The sequence below is a fragment of the Balaenoptera physalus genome (assembly GCF_965194825.1).
Source record: "Balaenoptera physalus genome assembly, chromosome: X".
NCBI lineage: Eukaryota > Metazoa > Chordata > Mammalia > Artiodactyla > Balaenopteridae > Balaenoptera > Balaenoptera physalus.
Genome location: NC_138903.1, coordinates 118,426,376 through 118,448,804, shown reverse-complemented (window position 1 = coordinate 118,448,804; position 22,429 = coordinate 118,426,376). Strand labels below are relative to the sequence as shown.

Genomic DNA, 22,429 nt, shown 5'->3' with positions numbered 1-22,429 from the left:
AAACCTTAAGCACTGTGCCTGCCAGTGTGTAGGCACTGGACAAACGACGTATCTCTTACTGTTTACTTGCGAGTATCCAAGACGCACCTACTGCTCCAAGCAGATTGCCATCGCTGCCACCGTGCTCTTCCCCTCTGAGGTTTGTCTGATCCAACTGACAGTGGTGCCTCTTCTTCCTCTCCTCGGAAGCTCCCAGCCCCCCACCCTATCCCTGGAAAGAGAGCAAGGTCACCCTGGTCCTCAGTGCAAAGGGAAGGGGAAGGGTAATGGGGGAGGGGTGGTGAAGGGTCACTGTGGGGAGCGGGGGTGGGGGGGCGAGGTGCTGCAGCAGGAATTCCGGAGCTGGGAAAGCTGCCATCAACCAAACAAGAAATGACCAAAGCCTGAGGTGAGTCTGTAACTGAGGAGAGAAGGAAAGTGCAGATTTGGGAAAAGAAAGGAAAATGTGAGTAGAATTGGCAAGAGATGAGCCCAGAATGAAACATCACTCTTCCCCCTGCATCCCAGCCAAGCTGCAACAGATGCGAGGCAAGAGTCAGAAATGAGAGGAGAACGAAAAACCAGAGCCCTGACTCTGCTGTGTGTGTGACGGATGAATCCGACAGCTAGTTAAGGATGGAGAGGAACAGCCATCTCAAGGCTGTGAAGCTTAAAACTCTTACTACAGAGCTGTGATGGTGGCAGTTTAAATGCAAATTTGTTAGACTTGATAAGTCCACTGGGTGTTTATTACATGTGAATTCAATGTTTTAGCGACACTTCCCAGACCTATTATGACTGCGGGGTTTCTGAATATTTTTTCCTGCTGGTGTCAGGTTGAAGGGAAAAAATAGCCAAGTAGGAAAAAAATAGTGAGCAGGATTCCAGTTCTTTTTTGCTCACTGGGGAACATAGACTTTCCAAACAGGGGCAGAGAGGAGTCAAGTCACCTGGGTTCTTTCCCAGCTCTGAGTCTGAGTTGGCTCCAGAATAGACTAACTCTCCCCAAGCTGACAGTCTTCAGTTCCAATATTTTTCTGAGAAATATACAGACAGTCCCGTGGGGGGCTCCTTAGGGAGCTGCTCTAGCCCCAAGGAAACATCTGAGGGGATCTTCCCTGTCTCTTTCTCCCCAATACTGAATGAATGAATGAGTTGTAAATTTCACAGTGATCTGTCAAAGACGTTAGAGAAAAAGAAGGGTTTATCTATAGATTAAAAGAGACCTAAAAGGCATATCAATTAATGCCATGTGTGGACCTTGTTTGGATTTTCATTTGAACATAAAAAATGAGATAATTGGGAAAGTCGAATATTGATTAGCTATCTGATGATTTTATTTGCCCTGCACCCTGTTTTGCAAAACTTTTAACTTTGTCATCATTGTTTAGAAAGAGACTTTACATTAAAACCTAGATTTCCATCTTATTTTGAGAAATAGTGCAACCTAGCCACAGACGGGTGCGTTGCCTCACTAAGCTACCCGAGGACCTCTCTTTTGGTCCTCAGGTCCAAAATAAGTGCCAATTCTTCCACAAAGAGTTCTCTGATCACTCCAACCATGAGTGATTTCTCATCCCTCTGAGCTCTTGGGACCCATTTTATTTTTTTTTTTGAAAAATTTTTATTGGAGTAGAGTTGGTTTACAATGTTGTGTTACTTTTAGGTGTACAGTAAAGTGAATCAGTTATACATATGCATATATTCACTCTTCTTTAGATTCTTTTCCCTTGTAGCTTATTACAGAGTATTGAGTAGAGTTCCCTGTGCTATACAGTAGGTTCTTGTTGATGGGACCCATTTTAATTACTCACCCAGCTCCCAGCCTATGCCGCCTGTATTTGTTTTCTTGTAGACCTCTTATTGCTACTCCTCCCCCCCAACACACACCTGGGCAGGATTAAGACCTTTAGAAGTTCTAAATGCCGCAAAGATTATGGAGGGTGCCTCCCTGTATACGTAATGCCAAATCAAGTTTTATTTTTCAAAGTGGTGATGCTTAGAAATAAGCTGAAGACAATCTTTCTAGATTTAAAATAAATTCTCCAACTTATTTTGAAAAATTTCAAACCCATGTTAAAAGTTGAAAGAAGAGTAAAATGAGCCTCTATGTAACCATCTAGATTCACGAGTTTTTAACATTTCGTGATATTTGCTCTGTTTGTTCCTATGAACTACTTGACAGTAAGTTTCAGACATGATGCTTTATCCAGCAGTTACTTGTTAAGAAAAAGGACATTTTCCTACATGACCACGATACCATTCTCACACCCAAGAAATTTGACTTTGATACAATAATATATAATATACAGTTCATATTTGAATTTTCCCAATTGTTCCAATAATGAATGCCCTGTAAAAATTTTTTTAATCTAGGTTCTAATCAAGGATCATGCACTATTACACTTGGTCTCTGTAGCCTCCTCTGACCTGAAACACTTCCCTGATGTTTGTTTTTAATCTTTCATTTTGAAGCATCCAGGTCAGTTGTTTTGCAGAATATGCCACAGTTTGGATTTGGGTGAATGTTTCCTTATTATTCGATGGGTTCAACATCTAACAGTGGGGGTCAACATTTTCAACAGTTTTGCAAGAAACTACAAAGGTGATGTTGCATTTTTCTAGATTTTCTGTTTGTGAAGTTCCAGATAAATTCATCAAAGCTGAATTTGTGTGTAGGTATACGTGTTTCGCTGGTGCCCTAATCATGTGTGTCATAATAATCATAGCTACCATCATGTATATCATGCAAAGCATTGGTGTCTGTATATATGCAGCAGCAGGGCTTCAGGTGATATAATGCCAAACTTTTTCCCCCCATTAGTGTTTTTTTAATTGAAGTATAGTTGATTTACAGTATTATTTTTCTCCACTAATATTAAACTACATCCTAACCAACTTATTTTCCACTCTTTAATTTTTGCCAAATCTGTAGGTGTAACATGATATCTGTGGTTTCCATTTGTATTCTCTTGAGCGCTTAAGAGTTTGAGCATCTTTTCTTATGCTTATTGACCATTTGTGTTTTCTTTCCTGTGAAAGGCATCTTTATGCCTTTTGCTCACTTTTGGGGGGTTGCCTATTTCTTAAGTAATTTTTAAATCTTTATGCATTCTGGATACTAATCATTTATGAATATTATATATCTATCTATCTGGCGAGATTAACACCAATAAGTCCTCTCCTTCACTTTAAAGACCCACAAACACCCTAAGATAATTCACACAACTTTGAGACCTAACAGTGTCACGATTTATTCTCAACAACTTAAAGTCTTTACTCATGATCAGGACCCCTAGCACCTCACAGGAACCTCTCTCTCTCCCAACCCCTCTCTAGGCCTCTTCACCCAACTTGGGCCTTTCTGTCGTGTTTCAAAGACTAGCAAACTCTTGATGCAAGCGCACCCAGGAGGCACTCAGGAAGTGCTCCCTAAGTGAACGAATGAAGAAAGGAAAGAACGTTACTGCGTTTCTAGGTAAAAGAGATGAAAAGAAAAAAGGAATGTTGGAGGGCCACGCCGGCTGATGATTGGCTGGCATCCAGGATGGAGGGTGCGGGGAGAACGCGGGACATAGGAGAGGGTTTATTTACACCAGGTGGTCACCGCCCAGCGGCTCACCACGTGGTGCGCAAAAAGCAGCGCAGCGGCAATCGCTAGTCCAAGCGAGGCGGTCGCGGCGGCCCTTTGGGCCCCGCCCCTTCCCGCCCCCCGGCGCCACGGCCCCGGCCCCCGCGGCGGCCGCGCCAGAGCTTGCGCACTGGGGCCCCAGCGCCTGCGGCGGCTCCCCGCTCGGCTGCTCTGAAGATGGCGGAGCGCGCCGGTGCTGGCACATCCCTGAGGGGGCTGCGGGAACGGATGGGTGAGCGGGCCGGCGGCTCCCGGGGGGGCTCGGGCCCGCGCGGGAGGCGGGGTTCCCGCGGCCCCGGGGACTGTCGGAGCGGCGCGGCCCGCGCCGGAAAACTTCACTCCGGAGTCGCCTCGCGCGCCGTCGGGTGCTCCCCTCACCCCCGCCGGAGCGCCCTGGGACGGGACGGGGCGCCGAGAGGGGACGCGGGCGGGAGGGGAGACGGCCGGCCCGCACCACCAACGGCCCAAGTCCCGCGGCCCAACTGCCACCGCCAACGGCCGTACCCCCGCGGGCGGGCGGGGCGCGAGAGAACTAACGGGCGCTGCTGGGGCGGGAGGGCGGGGGCCTGGCACCCCGTAGCCCGCGGACGGTCCCGAGCCCCGCCTGCCGTTGGGGAGAGGCGGACGCCCTCGCAGCCTTCGGAAAGGCCGCGCCGCTGCCCGGGAGGTGCGGGCGCCGGGACGGCCCTCGCGGCTCGGGGCAGCCCTGGAATCTTCCCTCTGCCCGGGGCGCTCGCGCTTTCATCCTCTCCCACGGTCGCAACCCCGGTCTCTCCCGCATCCTCCTGGTCAAGGTCTGGTTAAGGTCCGGTGAGGAGGGGGCCTTGGGGGTCTGGCTTTGAAATTTGGGATGAAACTTGGTCCCCCTGCTCCTCCTGGTTTGCCTCAGCACATGACTTCGCCAGGATGTCACCTTCCGTGGGACATCTTGCAGACCCTAGGCTGAACTGAACGGGACTCAGCGCTTCAGAGTGCTTTCTTCTAAACTGGTCCCATCGCCAAAAAGTCCCCCCCCCCAAAATCGTTAGTTTTATAAAATTTGTCAGGATTTGGCATTGCTTAGGCCAGGAGACTGCTTCACTACTTGAGCGAGACAGTATTTCTTGCTTGTGGGAGGTTGCTTTTAGTTCTCGGGCTAGTTTCCTCCTATATGAGCTTGAATAAAACAGCCTTGATGATTTTATTGAAATCCTTAGGGATTTTTTTTCATTTGCAGTTGAAAAATTAGACCGGCTGCGATTGGGAGGGTTTATGTTACTTCAGAACGCTTTGAATCAACTCCCCAGAGAATAATGTCAGAAGCAAAAACACTTTCATTATTGCACAGGGTGAAAAACTCTTCTGTCTCTAGCTTATTATGGTTCACCTACAGGGAGAGTTTGCAATAAATTCATTGTTTTATTGCTTAGTGACACCTAAGGTCCTCTGACATTGAATTATTTCACTGATTTAAACTAACCGGCCTTCTGGATAACCCCCCAAAGTATTTGCATACTGAATGTTGAAAAGTATTTTTAAATTTTATATGGGACAGTTGCTTGAATTCACAGTATTTTAAACTAAAAACTTAAGCAAAACAAGGCTTAACCGAGAACCCTAGTTGACCTCCTTGCTGCCCATTTTGTATTAGGAATGGAAAACATCACGTTAAACTTTTACAGAGGACCACCTTGACCAGAAAGAACTTACTTCATGGTCTCAGCGTTTTCCTGAAGGGGACAAAGAGTCAGTGAAATATTCTGCCACTTTGTGGCAATTGCTTCTTTTCTGTTATCCAAATAACAGTGAGTAGACTTCGTTGCTGTTTTAGGCAAAGCTCCCTGAATCTGCCTTATTTTTGTGGTTCCCCGATTGCAAATGTCTTTGGTTTTCTATTTTTTTCTAAATATTTTCTCACCCTCTCCCTGGCCTAATGACATGCAAACTGTAACAAGGCCGTGAAGGGATCTGCACTCCCAACTGCTCAGCTTTGAATGAGGGTGGATCCAGGTCTGGGCCGGCAACTGTGCGGAAGGGTCTGGGACTGGGCTGCTGGAAGACCGTCTGCTGCCAGACACCCGCAGCCTACACTTTGAGGGCTACATCCAGCAGGAGTGCAAGATAAGGCTTTGTAGCAATTGCTTCTTTTTATTCTGTTATCCAAATAATGGTGAGTAGCACTGTATCCACTAATCTGTAGCAGTTAGTTTCCTAGTACGGTTGCTGTCTGCCTCAACCGTAGCCCTTTTTATAATAGTTTTTTAAAAACCTTTCAATCATTTTTTTTTTTTTGCAATCTACGCCCTTTGCTACCTAATGAGAAATACTAGTTTACTAGTTTGTGTGATCTAATGTTTCTAATTAGTACAGAAGAAAGGTCATGGAGAGGTGAGGCTACAGATTTTAGGTCGAACTCTGACTGAGAGTGATGTCTAGAGCAACAGCTGAGGCAGACAATACAGAATTGCTAATAAGTACTGGGATGAGTATCATTGGCATCTCATGGGATTAAGCATTTTGGGGTGATTGTGCTTGGGTGCAGCTTTAGGAAGATTCTTGAACTAATTGTCATGGAAAAGTGTTCTTCTTCCTTTCTTGCATTTAGCTTGCCCTAGTGGAGCAGAGCTCTTGTGACACAGATCGTGTGTGTGCGCGCGCGTGTGTGTGTGCGTGTGTGTGTGTGTGTGTGTGTTGAGGAAGGGGGAGTGGTGTTTCTGGAGAGAAGCAGAAATAGTCCACTATGTTGAAGTCAGTAGTGACCTAAAATGCTTTATGTCCAGAAGGGGCCTCAAAATTTCAATGACATCTTTTAGAAATCAAGTGTAAAGCATTCTTTAATTTTGGCATCCTAGTGGCATCTATTTTTGGTTCATTTCATTCTGAGGTTTTTATTGGGCTAGATGGCTAGGATGATTGAGTTTGTTGTTTTCCCATAATAGAAGGAGAATGGGGGAATTCCATGGTGGTCCAGGGGTTAGGACTCTGCACTCTCACTGCCGAGGGCCCAGGTTCAATCCCTGGTCAGGGAACTAAGATCACACAAGCCTCGAGGTGCGGCCAAAAAAAAAAAAAAAAAATGGAGAATGATTTTCTTTTTGTAATGTCTTTTACACATTTTCTCTAAACTTAGGCTTTTTCTAGCCACAGCATAACAGTGCTTACTTTAGAGAAAAAAAAAAAAAGTAAATGCTTTATTTAAAAATATTTCCATTTCCAAAATATTTCCATTCTGTATTTCCGAAGTATATTTTAAACCAAAGCCCATATATTTCATTTACTTATTGTTGAATAAATTTTATACATTTAGATCTTAATTCCTTCATTGTGGTATTTTAAAAAGAAGTAACCTTAGAAGTAGCTGAGGTGGGAATATTAAACTAAGTCATATAAAGGTTGATGTGGGTTTTGTACAGTCTGGTCCTTGATAATTATGTAATGTTTCAAAGTTAAGTTGCTTCTTAATCTACAATTAAGTTCTGGCTTTACCAGTTGCTACCTGTGTGATCTGGGAAAGTTATGTTTAGCCTCAGTTTTCTCATCTGTTAAAAAAAAAATGAGGAAAATAATAATATCCACTTTATAGGATTGTTATGAGAATTAAATGAGGTAATAACCAATGAAAACTTCATAAATGGTGGTATACATTATTTGTTATGGCAGTTTTTTGGAAATACAGATTAAGATTCATAATTCAGTTTTAGTAATAAACTCTACATGTTGTCTTACGTAATCTCCAGGCAAAAGGTAACTTTTAACTTTAATTTTGGATTTAGAGTTAGTATAAGAACTATAGAAGTACTCTATTGCACCTGTTACTTGAAAGTGAATTAAGTAAATTCTCTCATTGAATGGAGTTGAATAAAATGTTCATTTTGTTAAGTCCAGACATAAAGGCTTTCTCCCATTGTGTGGACATTTTTAGAGCCTGTTCTTTTGGTGAATGTATTTCTTGCCAGTAGGAATTTGGATGTAAAGATCTAAAAATAAGATTTGAGGGGAGTTCCCTGGTGGTCTAGTGGGTGGTCTAGTGGTTAGGACTCAGTGCTTTCACTGCCGTGGCCCGGGTTCAATCCCTGGTCGGGGAACTGAGATCCCGCAAGTGGTGCGGCACAGCCAAAATTTTAAAAAAATAAATAAAAATCAGATTTGATATTATAAACTTTATATGATTTGGTTCATTATTGCCACCACAGCTATTTCTAAGGTTACTTCTGAGTAATAAGATCTTAAATCTGGTAAAATTGTACATTTTGAGAAGAATTGTCCTTATGGCCAACTAAATTATGCCAAAATATGGACTTTCCTTAGGATTTTTAAGCAGGAAAACTGAATGTGCAGAAGCAACAGTGGTTTTCTCTATGCTCACATAGAAATGTTGTGAGTGGAAGTGAGGGTGTGTAGGATGGTTTAATTAACTTATAGACTATAGTTAAGAATTTTCTTAATACACTAGTACTCAAATTCAGAGGATAATCGTGGTCCACAAAATTGATGCTAGTTAAATAACTGAAGAAGCTGACAAGAATCTAATCTTAAATTCAGATAGCTAGATCATGGATTATCTGAGCTGTTAGGTCTCTGAGATTTAAAAAAAAATCCTTTTCCCCTTTTGAAATGGCGATCTCTATGGCAACAATTGTGACGTCACTTTCAAGGTTACTCTATAAAATGGCTCCCAGATATTTTTCCTCAGTGGCAAGTAACATCTCAAAGTCCATTCATTCTGAGTACGACCACATCCCTCTATTCCCTTATTTTATAGTTGCCCATCTACAGCTGTTTTATATTTTTCTTGACATTGTAGAACCCAGAATTGTATGCAGTATCACAGGGGCATATTTCCTGTGCTTTTATACGAGAGTAGAAGAGAGTTTTCAGTGTTATTCCCCAGCTCCTCCCTGAAGATGCCTGGTACTATGGGGCATTTTAGATACAGCCGTATATGGAATTAGAGTTCAGGGAATTCCCCAAGAACTTATTTTTGTATCATCTTAGAATTTTAGTTTTTCTTACTTTCCCTCAAATTGTGCTCCCATACTCTTATATTTCACCCTTATTGAAGTTTATTTGCCATTTTCTACCTGTTCACACAAGATGTGTAAATTTATATTACATAATTTATATTTATTTGCTTGACATTTTCCTACCTAGAAAAATACCATCACATTGGCAATTCCTTGAGTGTTTTCTCCACCTTCACTGTGCATCAGAATAGGGCTTTTAGCAACTGCAAAGGCCTGGGCCCCATTCTCAGAGAGTGGAGGTGGGGAGGGGAAGGCTTTGCTAATTTTTTTTAAAAGCAATTTGGGTGACTCTCCTGTGGAGCCAGGGTTGGAAGCCCCTGATCTAGGTAATTTATAAATGTACTCCTTATATGGGGCCCAATCTCTGAGGCTCTCACCGTTGACACTTTTGCATCCAAATTCAGATCCATAAACTCCAAATCTTTTCTAAATTCCCCCAATTTATGGCGAAACATTTTTCCAAATCCTTGCCAGCTCAGTTTTTCTAGTACTTGCTATAATGTCTGTCTGAGGCATTTTTGAAAGCTATTAATCATTAGCTCTTACTCACCCACCAGCTCGTGCTGCTACTTCTACTGACAACTCTGTGTGCACAGATAGGCTGGCATGTCTATGGTAAACACTGTTAATTCTTTGTTGAATTATTGTTGAACATCATAGGTACTCAGTATGTCTTTCCTGACCCAGAGTCTGTCATGATTTTGCCTTGTAGAAGAGATTCTGTCCTTTATCATCGAAGATACAATTGGCTGTGCTTTGCCACCCCTGGATTAGCTGTTCATATTCTTTCTTGTTTTTTAAATTTATTTATTTATTTATGGTTGTGTTGGGTCTTCATTGCTGCACACGGGCCTCCTCCAGCTGTGGCGAGCTGGGTCATTGTGGTGCGCGGGCTTCTCACCGCAGTGGCCTCCCCTGTCTCAGAGCACGGGCTCCAGGTGCACGGGCTTCAGTAGTTGTGGCTCAGGGGCTTAGTTGCTCCGCGGCTTGTGGGATCCTCCCGGACCAGGGCTCGAACAAACTGTTCACTTACAGAAGACTCTCCATTTAATTGATTCAGGTCACATCCTGTTATAACAAATGTCATTGTCACAGGGATTTTTTTTTATATAAATTTATTTATTTTTATTTTTGGCTGTGTTGGGTCTTCATTGCTGTGCACGGGCTTTTTCTAGTTGCAGCGAGCAGGGGCTACTCTTCGTCACGGTGTGTGGGCTTCTCATTGCAGTGGCTTCTTTTGTTGCGGAGCACAGGCTCTAGGCGCGCGGGCTTCAGTAGTTGTGGCTCAGGGGCTTAGTTGCTCCGCGGCTTGTGGGATCCTCCCGGACCAGGGCTCGAACCCGTGTCCCCTGCATTGGCAAGTGGACTCCTAACCATTGTGCCACCAGGGAAGTCCCGCTGTTTGTATTCTTAATATCGAATCCCTTTCCTTTATCTCCCTGTATTTTAGTTGCTGCTGCTAATGCCATTGCTGAAGAAAGACGGAGTCAGGGTAGCTTTAGCGCTCTTCCATCACAGCCCTCAAATATAAAATCAGCGTTTAAACCAGGTATAATTTCTAGAATGCTTTGATAGATGTCAAAGTGTTATGTCCTTAAAGTTTGATATCTTATGTCTAACTGTATTCTTTCTTTTTTTTTAGTAATAGATGGATCTGTGCTTAAAAATGATGTAAAGCAAAGATTAGCAAAGGAGCGCAGAGAGGAGAAAAAAAGACAAGATGATGGTATATTTTAGACTTTTTAAAAAAATTAAAAGGAATGAATTTTATGTTAAGGTTGTATATTTCCAAAGTGGTTTTACTTACTTTTTAATCTGTTCATATGATAGATTACACATTTTACAGTATGTGTTATATTGGATTAAAAGCTTATACTAAATGAGATAAAGAAGGTCCATGAAAAATATTTGACCAAATCGTTTTATTTTTGAACTAGTAGTTTCTGTTAGCTTTAATTTTCTGAAAATGAAGGTATGAAAATTTCTTTAACATTTGTAGAAACAAGCAAAATGAGATTTCAGTAAAAATGACTTAAAAACAAAAATGAGGGAATTCCCTGGTGGTCCAGTGGTTAGCAGTCTGCTTTCACTGCCGGGGGTGGGTTCAAAAACAAAAGCAAAAAACAAACAAAAAAAAAATGGAGTTGCTAATAATTCTAACATAGATACGGTATCTTTCACTGACTGCTATGCTTTTCAAGTGTAACTTTGGATCAATTAGGATCTAGAAGAATACTCTTTCTACACCTTGAGAGAATGCTTTTTCAACTATGTATTTTTCCCATCTGGCCCTGTAAATCCACTGCAAAACTAGTGCTCAACTTCATTCAAAAAGAATAGCAATTGTCTTTGTTCTGGTGAGGAGCTGTGTCTTCCTGTAGCTCTTTAGAAGAGTGTTTTACAACTGCATAGGTGGCTCTGCAGGCTTCAGTGAGGGGAAATTTGAACGCAGGAAAACATCATGCTGGTCAGTAATGTGGTATGTGCCTAAAGCCCACGAAGGTCAAACTGGCATGCTTAATATGGTCTGTCTAGATGAGGCCTTTGAAGTTTCCTAGTACAAGGGAAAAAAACATATATTCTGGCCATATGTTTTTTTTACGTCTTATTTTAATGTATAGTATATTAATCTGATGGGGTTTGACTTCAGCTCAAGTCAGCAGAAACATCACATGAAAGAAAATATTTCTTCTGAATTTGGAATTTTAGTTCGGACAGGAGGAGAGTCATCTAAGCCAATTCAGTTCTCAGGAGTTAAATGAACACCCAGTGGAAATGATTCTTTTGTGGCCATCTCTGTTCACTTATATAATAAGTCTTTAGTCATTAGCACAGGTTATGTTATTTTTAAGAAAGAGAATAAAATATAAACTTTTTCCTTCTCTGTCTGTAATGTGGAAAACTTAAATATTTTCTTGGCTCTTACCTTGCATTTGGAATATTTCAGCTAATAAAGAGACACAACTACTTGAAAAAGAAAGAAAGTCTAAGATCCTATACGAAAAACAGATGGAAGAAAAGCAGCGAAAGCTGAGGGAACAGAAAGAAAAGGATGAACAACGGAGAATATCTGCAGAAAAAAAGAGAAACGAAAAGTTACAGGAAGAAAGGGTACATGTTCTTCTAGCCTGTTAATCAAATGATGCACCGTGTTGCCTGGTTCTGCAGTGCTTTTTTCGTAGCCCTCCTCTGCTTTTACGGGAACCAATCCCAATTCTTCTTTCGTCTTTCCTTCAGCATTAGCACCTCTTGCCCCATCCTGATCCGAGCCTTGCACGTCCAGGGAGAGAACCCTGTCCACTTGCAGGGTGCCTGCGGCCTGGGCTTTGCTCTGAGCGGCTTTCTCTCCTACAAAAGGTGTTGTCCATTGCCTAGTATTCACCTACCCACCGTCCCAGGCCCCCTGAGAGGCCCCCGTCTGACCCTGACCCTCTGTGCTTCTCACTGCTCTGCTCTGCTTCTCACCACTCGGCTCATTGTGTGAGTGGCAGGGGCCCAGCCACGCCAGAGCCTTGCACTCTCCCACGGTGCCCCGGCTCCCTCTCCTTTGCGCTCTCTCCCCCCTCCCCTTCTTGTTCCTTTTTTTCTCTGTTGTTTTGTAGCCCTGCTCTCTCTTTTCCTGTCTGGACTCTGTTTTGGTGTCTTTGGCACTCTGTTGGTATGAGTCACTGCCTCTGTTGTGCCCTCTCTTTCCCCCTCTGTCCCTCTTCATTCAGTTTGTCTTTGACTGTTGTGTGGGCATCTGGCTGCCTGTCTCAATCTGTATGATTCTCTCTGGCACCAAGTTTTTCTCCTGTAGGTTGTTCCACAACTCTACTCTGAGTGTCCTTGGCTCCTTCTGAATTCACATGTTCTGTCCTGTTCCTTGCTGTCATTCTCTCTTTTCTTTGTTCCAGTGACTCTCAAGTGTCCCTGAGTGAGTCTTGGTCTGTCTTCGGCTCTCTGTCTGACTGACTCTGGCCTTTTTCTGCCCGAGGCACCTCCCTTTTCTTTCTGCTTTCTTTGTCTTAGCTTGTCCCTCTTTTCTCTCCCCATCTTTAGAGTTTCTGCCTCTCTCAGTATGTGGATTTTTATCTCCCTCTCTTTTTTTCTGTTGCTCCAATTTTTAAATGTTTTTTTCTCTCCTTTTCTCTTTGGTTTCATTTCTCCCCAAGAGCCCCCTTCTCTGTGTCTTTCTCTGTGGTGCTCGCTTTTCCTCCTAACTTTTGCACACAGTTGGCTCTTGCAAATGCCTCACCCCCCAGCCCTTACCCCCATTGGCGAATCTTCCTTATTCTAGGACTATTCCTGTGCTGTTTCTTCCCTGTCCATGGTCCACTAGCACCTTCTCTGCCTCTTTTTTTTTTCAGCACATTCCAGTATTTAATAAATTCTCATTCAGAACTTGTGTCACTCTCTGTCTTCCTCTGTGAAACATCTCCTTAATTTACTTCTCTGTGGTAAAGAGAGTGAAGGCCAGAGAGACTGAACTAGGTAAAGAGAGAACCAAAGAAAGTAAAATAGAAAACTATGCGCAGAGTCAGGGAGGGTCCCTGGAGGAGAGAGAGTCCCGGGGACTGCGAGAAAAAGAGACCATCTTAGAGAAAGAGGAACCTGAGAGAGAGAACACAGAGAAAGAAGAAGCAACAAAATGATACTGTAGACAGAGCGGGAGCCAGAGACAGGGCAGGAGAAGAGGCCGGAAGACAAGGAGAAAGGGCAAAAGAGAACCGACCCCAGGGAGCCAGCATGGGGGCGTCCCAGACAGAGCAGGGACCGTTCGACACTGTGAGGAGGCCGCGCGGAGAAGAAGAGAGAGAATGATTCAGTAGAGCAGGGGAAAGCCCAAACTCGGTGGTGCTGAGCGGGGTTGAGTGCGGGCGGGGCTACATGGGGGACAGGACAGGAGCTTGCACGTGAGCCACAGGTGCCGGAAGGAACCTGAAAGAGCACAGCGGGTCAGCACATCTGGAAACGGCAGGTTAGAATGCTTAGGAATCAGAGATGTTTTAATAATACAAGAATATTCTCTGTTTTTAGTCTTTTATTATACTTTTTAGGTGTCTAAGTAATTTAGAACAACTTACTTTCTGTTAGAAAATATAATTTTAAAATATTGCCATTAGATAAGTTTTATTTTAAGAATTGCAGTTGCTTTTCTCCTCAGAGGATATGGGTGACTCTCTGTTTTCCTAGTATGTTTACCCTATTTGCCCTCAGAGAAACGGTGGGAACATCGTAAGGATGATGTTGCTATGAAACGATTGTTGTCAGGAAAGAATAGAAAACCTTCTGGCCCTGAGTTGATTTGCTTACCTGAGTGTAGTCCATGATGTGTTACAGCACAGGATGAGGAATAGCTGAGAAAAGAAAACTGCCTCTCATTTCCAGCAGTGGCCTTGTTTCGCCACAGTGTAGCATTTACATTTGTAGAGCTGTTATCCTGCCCAGTTCAAATTGAAGCTGAGGTCAAGACAAACACACCTCTTTTTAAAAATTTGATTAGTTAACACCAGAATTTCAGATGTTACAAATGTGGGTATAACAGATGATCTGGCATAGATTTCACATATGTGTATTAATTGATTTGTTTTTCCTGCCTCATTCTGCAAAGAATTTAAGGTATATTTTAAAAAAGCCATACCACAACCAGATGAGAAAATAAGTGGTTGAGGGAATCAAGCAGAGGGGGAAATTAAAGTAAGAAGATAATAAAACATAAGGGATGATTAGCATACACCAAAGTGTACCACTCAGTCTTTGTATAGTTGCTAGAATAGGCTACACGTTTGGTTCTAAATTTCCTAATGATATAAGCAAAGATGGAAGCACAGTCAGTTCCTCGATTCATGTCCATAAGATTAAAACCTAGTTATTCAAGAGAACATGGATTGATACCCGAGATGTATTGAACTTTAACTTTTTACTTGAGATGTTTCCAGTTCTATTCTTTTATTAAAAAAAATTTGCCTGATTGAAAAATTTGGTGGTGGGCGTATTTTATAACCAACAGATCAAAATTATACTAACCAATATAATGCATATGTAAAAATTTGTTGGCATTTATTTTAAATAGGAGAGATTCAAAGCTGTCCTTCATCGTACACTGGAACGGACCAGCCGTGTTGATCATCAAAAAAGATGGTCATGGGAAGGCTCTACAACAGTAAACTCTCAGAATAAAGCTGGTAATTAATACAACTGCTAAACTTTAAGTTCATTCATTTTCACATGTAAATATTGGCTACTAGTATAAGGTTGCATTTACTACAAAAGGTTTTGAGCTTTGTATCCTAGGTGAAAACACTGCCATGTACTTGCTCTTTGGCATGCATTTAAATTTGTGTCATGTGAGATCGCCAAAGAACCAGGTGAAATTTTACAGTAATTTTATTTTATCCACTATATCCAAAGTCTTACCATTTAAACTTGTAATCAGTGTAAAAATGAATAATAATTGATAAGCTTTACACAGCTTTATCCAGTGCATATTTTTAAAATAGTCCTGTTTAATATTGATGTACTGTAAATTTTTCCTATGTGTGGACATAATTCTATACAGTTGCATAAAATGTAAGTTAAATTTATATAGTTTGTAAGGAATGACTGACAGTGAGCATTGTGTACCTAATTAATACACGTTTATGCTCCATAGAAGTACATCATGAACTCATTTTGTTTCAGCTAATGATGCTTTTTTTAAATATGAGTACAGTAAATCTTATATCTTTTCTCAGCCAACAAACATTCTATATCTACTGAAAAGCTTGAACAGGGGACTTCTGGATTACATAAACAAATGTCATCTGCAAGTTCTCAAAATTCTATTGCCAAGAGTAAGTAGTTCATGTATTCTACTGAGTTTCAAACCAATGAAATCAATTCTTTATATGTATTTCCACAGTACCACTTATTCTTTAGATTGTGGGACATTTAAATATTTCAGAAGAGCACCACCTTGTTTTACAGTAGAGATGGTCATTACTATCCTGTATTTTCATCAGTATAAATCCTTTTTTCTTGATTTGTGTACTAATCATATCAGATGGGTTTGTTGGGCTTAGGTAGCCCAACAAATATGAAACATCTTTTGACCAAAAGACATTGCCATTAGGTGGCACAATAATTTATTTTAGAATTACTTCATATTCTATCTAACCTATAAATGAAATCACTTTTTCTAGGGACTAGACTAGTCATTCAATTTTCATTAAGTTTCATGAATATTACCTCATTTAAGTAAAATAATAGCATATATATAGCAGTGGAGAGGTTGATCTGCTTCACATATATAGAAAGTTGACAGGCAAGTATAATTACCTTCCTAGTTGTATAGTTAAGACCCCAAGAAATTCGGTGATTTCCACTCCACCATACTTAACTTATGGTTTATATTTTGGTCATTTGATAGATGGATCATGGTATTTAAATTGTACATTCCACTAGCAAGTCCATGTTTTCCCCCAAAGCAAATAAAGTGGTAACAGTGTTTAATGAGAGAAGTATTGCTAAGCTCCACTTTACAACTCTTCCTAGAGGTAATGCAGTGTTCTTTAAAATAAAACAAAGTTATCTACTATGGATACTTCAAATACCTTTTGCTCCTAGTGTTTGCACTTTTAATTAGCATTCCTTTTTTTCTTTTTTTTTTTCTTTTGGCCGCCCAGCTTTTGGGATCTTAGTTCCTCGACCAGGGATTGAACCCGTACCCTACGCAGTGAAAGCACGGAGTCCTAACCACTGGACAGCCAGGGAATTCCCTAGAGTTCCTTATTTTTAAAAAAATCTTTACCAGAGTGTGTGTCAGTGACCATTTCTGGCATGGTGCTTCTCATTGATAATTGAAATGGATTAGACAACCATACCCATCCGGAGAAAAAAACAGAAGTGATCTGGGCAGGAAAAAGACATGGCAGGCATATTCCACATCATTCCCTCAAACTTAGCCATAAGAAAAGAAGAAATACCACCTTTGTACCTTGTGAATTGAGATGTAGGCATAATTATAGTTTGAATTAAAAATGTTTCTTTTGTATTATTAGGTGCCCTGGCAGTTTTTTGAGCAATGCTGATTGCTCTAAAATTCCACTACAGCAAAAGATTCTGGACCTCATTTAAAGTATAATTAGTTAATTGTAGCAGTGGTTAACTTAGTAGGAAAGATTTCCATTTTTGTCTAAATATTATAGTTTTAATATGTTGAAAAGGATTTTTGTTTTGTTCGTCCTACGTTATTTGTACTTTTAGAACTCTTACAGTTTCCAGCGATGAACTTGAGAGGTCTTTCATTGTTTGTGTCTTGGTGCATCTAATTTTCTCTTGTAATGGTCCAACAAAAGTTGATCCACTTTCCACCCTTACCCTCAATATGCTTTCCCAGAGCACTTTTATGTATAGCCCAGGTTCATTCATAGATTAATGTGGGAAGATTTTCTCTAGCACCTTGCTTGTTGTGTAATTAATTTATTATTCACAAACTCAATCCTTTAGAAAAATTAGGTAACATTCATTGCAATGTTATGTTTATATACTTTCATTTTAATTTATTTTAATTGTTTCATAAGCATTGGCCATGTTTTACTATCTAATTGCTTAGAGGAATTAGCAAAGATTTCTTGCACAGACATTTATTACATTTTTAATATAATGAGCAAACACTAGTGTGTTTTCATTAATATGTGTGCCTGCTGTATCAATGAGACATGTAAAGAGAAGGGACAGGTGATGACTTTCAAGTTAATAATTAGTTAAATTGCACTGAAGGAACAATTCCAAGTAACTTTTTAATATAAGAAAGTATGTGTGGAAGATACTTTATGAAAGAGTTTGCTTAAAGTTACAGTATATTGCACACTCTGAAATGATGAATGCCGTTAAATTAATGATTCCAATAATTTTATTGAAAATAAAATCAATATTGTCAGTGGCTTACCTTTGTAAAATCCCTTCAAATTGAAATCAAACCTGTTCAATCCAGAGAGATGGACATTTCAAACTCAAATGAAGTTCATAATCTAACCTGTGATATTTTAAATAGCGTTGCTTTAAATCTTGACTGATTCAAATAGTCTGTTTTTCTTCTGCTCATTGCTGACTTATAATAACTGTTCACACTATTTTGTCATTTCTTGCAGTGTGATAATGAGGGATAGGTGATTTCATCACATGGTTGAATTGATTACACTTCTGTGGTTCATGCTGTGCAATTACATTATCAATTCAAGAATTTTCACAAGACGCTATATTGTCAATATGTACTTTAATTTATAGAGGTTCCCAAAAGAGAAGTTATTCTTTAAAGACTTTCATCAGTATCCTGAGCCATAATATTTCAAGTGAAATGGAAAAGTGTCTACACAAAAGCCATATTATTTCAAGTGAAATGGAAAAGACACAAAAGTGTCTTTTCCCATATGACTGGTTTGGATTGCTAAAATTGTGACATCTATACCAAATGTTAATGATCATTTTTATTTAAAAAATGCTAGTTAAGGGACTTTCCTGGCAGTCCAGTGGTTAGGACTCGGTGCTTTCATTGCCGTGGCCTGGGTTCAATCCCTGGTCAGGGAACTAAGATCCCGCAAGCCACGTGGCACAGCCAAAAAAAAAAAAGAAAAATACGAGTTAAAACTAAACTATAAATTACTTCAGTAATAGATGTTATGGACTGTGTCCAAAATTAAATGTTGTATATTCCTAATTTGGGAACTTTGATGTTGTCAGTATCAGACTTTCCCGCTTAATTTTTACTGTTTCCTAAATAATTTTCTTTCACTTCAGATAACTTACTTAAAGAGTAAACTAGTTTTAAGTTTGGGCATGTAAAATTTCTACATAACACTTGAAATTTAAATAAGATATAAAATGTTTGGAAACGGGTGGCTCACCCCTGAAATAATATATATAAACAGCTTGTAAAAGGTAATATTCTTTGCCCTTGATCTCCAGAAACAACAGAAAAGAGGAGAAGCTCATCTCTGAATAGAAGATGTAGCAAACTGCATTCATCTACAGAACAAGTGGAAGAAAAAACACCTGGTTAGTTATTTCTATGTACCGATCTTAAATGGTGGTTTAAAAGTGTTATATTTATGTCAACATTCAGCTGCTTGAAAAGCCATTCCAAAACATTGGAAGCCAAAATTTCCCTTCTTTAACTAAAAAATGTACTTTGGTGCCATGCTTATTTGGCTGAAGCCAGAAGAGTCTCTTTAAATGAAATATATAATTCTGCAATGAAGCTGAGGAGCTAGATCACAGAATGTTGGTATAGACAGAGTTGTCCTGAAGCACTTGATTCCCTTCAAACGTTTCATCAATTCGCACATTGAAGTTCTAAATTATCGGCAACATTTTGAACTTCAAAGCTTTGCTTTGTTGCTTCACAGCATAATCCACATCTATCCTTTGGGCGTGTTTTCACTGCTGATGATTACACACAAGATTTCAAAATTATTACTGAAGTACTTCTTTATGTAAAGTTGTTTCTAACACCCCCCTAAGTTTTCCCTGTTAAACATGATTTTCCTTTTTTTCCATAACAAACTGTTCACTTACAGAAGACTCTCCATTTAATTGATTCAGGTCACATCCTGTTATAACAAATGTCATTGTCACAGGGATGTTTTTTTTATATAAATTTATTTATTTTTATTTTTGGCTGTGTTGGGTCTTCATTGCTGTGCACGGGCTTTTTCTAGTTGCAGCAAGCAGGGGCTACTCTTCGTCACGGTGTGTGGGCTTCTCATTGCAGTGGCTTCTTTTGTTGCGGAGCACAGGCTCTAGGCGCGCGGGCTTCAGTAGTTGTGGCTCAGGGGCTTAGTTGCTCCGCGGCGTGTGGGATCTTCCCGGACCAGGGCTCGAACCCGTGTTCCCTGCATTGGCAGGTGGATTCTTAACCACTGCGCCACCAGAGAAGTCCCCACAGGGATCTTTTTGAACATAAAAATTTATTGGAGCAAGCTATTTACAAGATTTACTTTTAACAGAATAATTCACTCAGTCTCTTGGAGCTATTGGCAATTGACTTGACCAATATGACTGTCAGTGACATACATCTGGAGGAATCCATGTCAGAGTTGTTTTGTCATGTACAACTATTTTCTCCACGTGTGAGTTCCTCTGTAGAGACTCCAATACATTGGGTATGGCTCTGCTAGATACATTACCTGGATTCCTGCTTTGGGGTTATTGTGGTATGCTGGGGCCTTTGCCCCTCTATTCAGGTATTCTCTTCCCTGACAGTGTAGTCCCATCAGGTGGCAGTTTTCAGTCCTGTTATATATGTGTGGCTCTCATTGCCTCTGCTTTTAGGCTCGGAAAGTTATAATTTGCAGCAGTTCACATTGCTCCTTCTTGCTTTGCATTTATTTGTGAGACCTCAAATCAAATCCTTTCTGTTTGTTCTCATCATTTAGTTTGTCAGCTATATACTAGTCTTTGGGAGAATAATTTAATCAGTCGCCTGTTCATCCCAACAAAAGCGTCAGTAGCCAGGAACAAAAGTACTGCTTCATTATTAATTTCTGGAAGCAGTACTCCAGGTAACAGGCATAGAGTAGAGTGCCTGAAAGTGTTAGTATTTGTGCTTAAAAAGTAGGTTGTATCACTTAATTTTTTACAGTAAGACATAAAAATAATTTGAATCAATACTTTGCAAATGAGTGATTATACCCAACATTTTATGTTGCATATTTATGATTTCTAGCAGGGTAGAATAGTTATCAGTGTAATTTATAGGATGAGATAGGGACCTTTGGTTGTTAAATTGTAAAACTGTGGGTTTCTTAACCTGTGCTTAAGTGTATCACAGTACTGTAAAAAGTACTGGATTTTAAAAATATAGAAAAACTTAAATAATATCAAGGGAGAAAGTGTCCTACTCCACCCTTCTTGTTTTCTTAAAATGTGGAAGAATAACACTGAGTGGCTCTTTAGCTTTTAATTAAGAACATAAAGATTGTTAGTAAAATAAAACAGATCTTCAGGGTTATGTGGATTTTCTCATTTATAGATTACATATCATGTTAGACATGCCTCTAGTAAGTCCTTAGTAATGGAGAGCTCTAGTGCATTGTTCCCATCCTTTTTGTCTTTTTTTCTCCACTTTTTCCTTTCCAGAATATATCCCACCCCCTTTGCTTATTTTTATGTCAATATCCATATGATTAGTAAACCAAAGTGCTGTCATAGACTTTGTGGTAGTGCAGCTTTACTTCTCTTGGTTCAAATTCCCAACTTTGTTTATGCCTAGTTGTATGTGTGTCAGATTATTTTCTACCAGTCTCCCCTCAGTCTATTGTAAGGTATTCTAATTACTTTCATTTTATTTTAATATATTACTCCCATCAAAAACCTCAATATTTTGTCTTAAATTCCTGTAGCTATTAGAAATCTAGTTATTATACTTACTATATTTTCTGTAGCACAGTCAGTGTTAAATAAGTGACTGTTTAGGCACATACAAGTATGTAAGTAAAATGCTTTCTCTACCAAAAGTGAGGGACTAAAAAATAACCGAGTCTTATATTTACCAAGTCTTTAGAAAGCCACCACCAAATACCTTCCTTAAAATGTTTACTTTAGGGAATTCCCTGGTGGTCCAGTGGTTAGGACTGCATGCTCTCACTGCCGAGGGCCTGGGTTCTATTCCTCGTCGGGGAACTAAGATCCCACAAGCCACGTGGTACGGCAAAAAAGAAAAAAAAGCTCACTTTATTATAAAGCAATAAATATTTAGTGTAGAAAAATTTTAAATATAATTTTCTGTTATTCCAATACCCACTGATAACTGAATATTTTTCTTTGCGTTTACATGTTTTTTAATAGAATGGGATCATAACCTGCTTTTGTTTAAACTCAACATATACCATTTTCTATGTCCAAAAATTGTATATTATTACTCTTAATGACTGCCTTAGTATAGTCCAAATTTTGTGTTGAATAGGTTGTATTTAAATATAATTATTAAATTATATTATTAAACAATGCTGTAGTAAGTAATCTCATACATACATTTTCATTTATTTATCTCATTTTTTCTTCAGAATATCCTAAGTGAAATTGCAAGAACAAAGAGTGTGGACTTTTTATTTTAAAAAAATATTTATTGATTGATTGATTTGGCTGCGTCGGGTCTTAGTTGCGGCATGCGGGATCTTCGTTGTGGTGCACAGGCTTCTCTCTGGTGTGCACGCGTGGGCTCAGTAGTTGCGGCATGCAGACTCTCTAGTTGTGGCGCGTGGGCTCTAGAGCATGCAGGCTTAGGTGCCCCGCGGCATGTGGGATCTTAGTTCCCCAACCAGGGATCGAACCCTTGTCTCCTGCATTGGAAGGCAGATTCTTAGCCACTGTACCACCAGGGAAGTCCTGAGTGTGTACTTTTTAGAATGGCTTTTGATACACTATTGCCAAAATGCTTCCCAGGGAGCATATACCAATCCATACTTCCACCAGCAGTGCATGAGGTTGCCTGGTTCCCAACATTGGTATTATCACTTTCCTCTATCTTAGCTGGTACCGGATATTATAATTTTTGTCCATTTGTTAGGCTAAAAATATTTAGATTGTTAAAGCTGGAAGAGACCTTGGAGATCCAGCCCATTCTGATTAATGTCTTATTACAATTTTTAGTATGGGTGAGAAAATGCTCTTTTTTATACTCTATTTTAAAACAATCATATATAGAATGCCTTATGTAATCACCTGTAATGGTAAGATCCCTGGCCTTGGTGACGTTGTTTAGATTACTTTTAAAAAACGTTGAGGGACTTCCCTGGTGGCGCAGTGGATAAGAATCCGCCTGCCAGTGCAGGGGACACAGGTTCGAGCCCTGGTC

General features: G+C 40.2%; 1 protein-coding gene across 5 annotated transcripts in view; it reads left to right on the top strand.

Moving 5' to 3' along the window:
* The first annotated feature begins 3,701 nt into the window (after positions 1-3,701).
* MAP7D3 (MAP7 domain containing 3) overlaps positions 3,702-22,429 on the top strand; it is a 34,476-nt gene continuing 15,748 nt past the window's right edge. For all 5 annotated transcript variants that reach the window (XM_082445256.1, XM_082445257.1, XM_082445255.1 and 2 more), the window contains exons 1-7: positions 3,702-3,842; positions 10,064-10,162; positions 10,256-10,339; positions 11,561-11,724; positions 14,669-14,780; positions 15,330-15,428; positions 18,541-18,630. In XM_082445256.1, the coding sequence (XP_082301382.1) occupies positions 3,788-3,842; positions 10,064-10,162; positions 10,256-10,339; positions 11,561-11,724; positions 14,669-14,780; positions 15,330-15,428; positions 18,541-18,630 (703 nt within the window). In that variant the 5' untranslated portion in view covers positions 3,702-3,787. The remainder of the gene's footprint in view (positions 3,843-10,063; positions 10,163-10,255; positions 10,340-11,560; positions 11,725-14,668; positions 14,781-15,329; positions 15,429-18,540; positions 18,631-22,429) is intronic.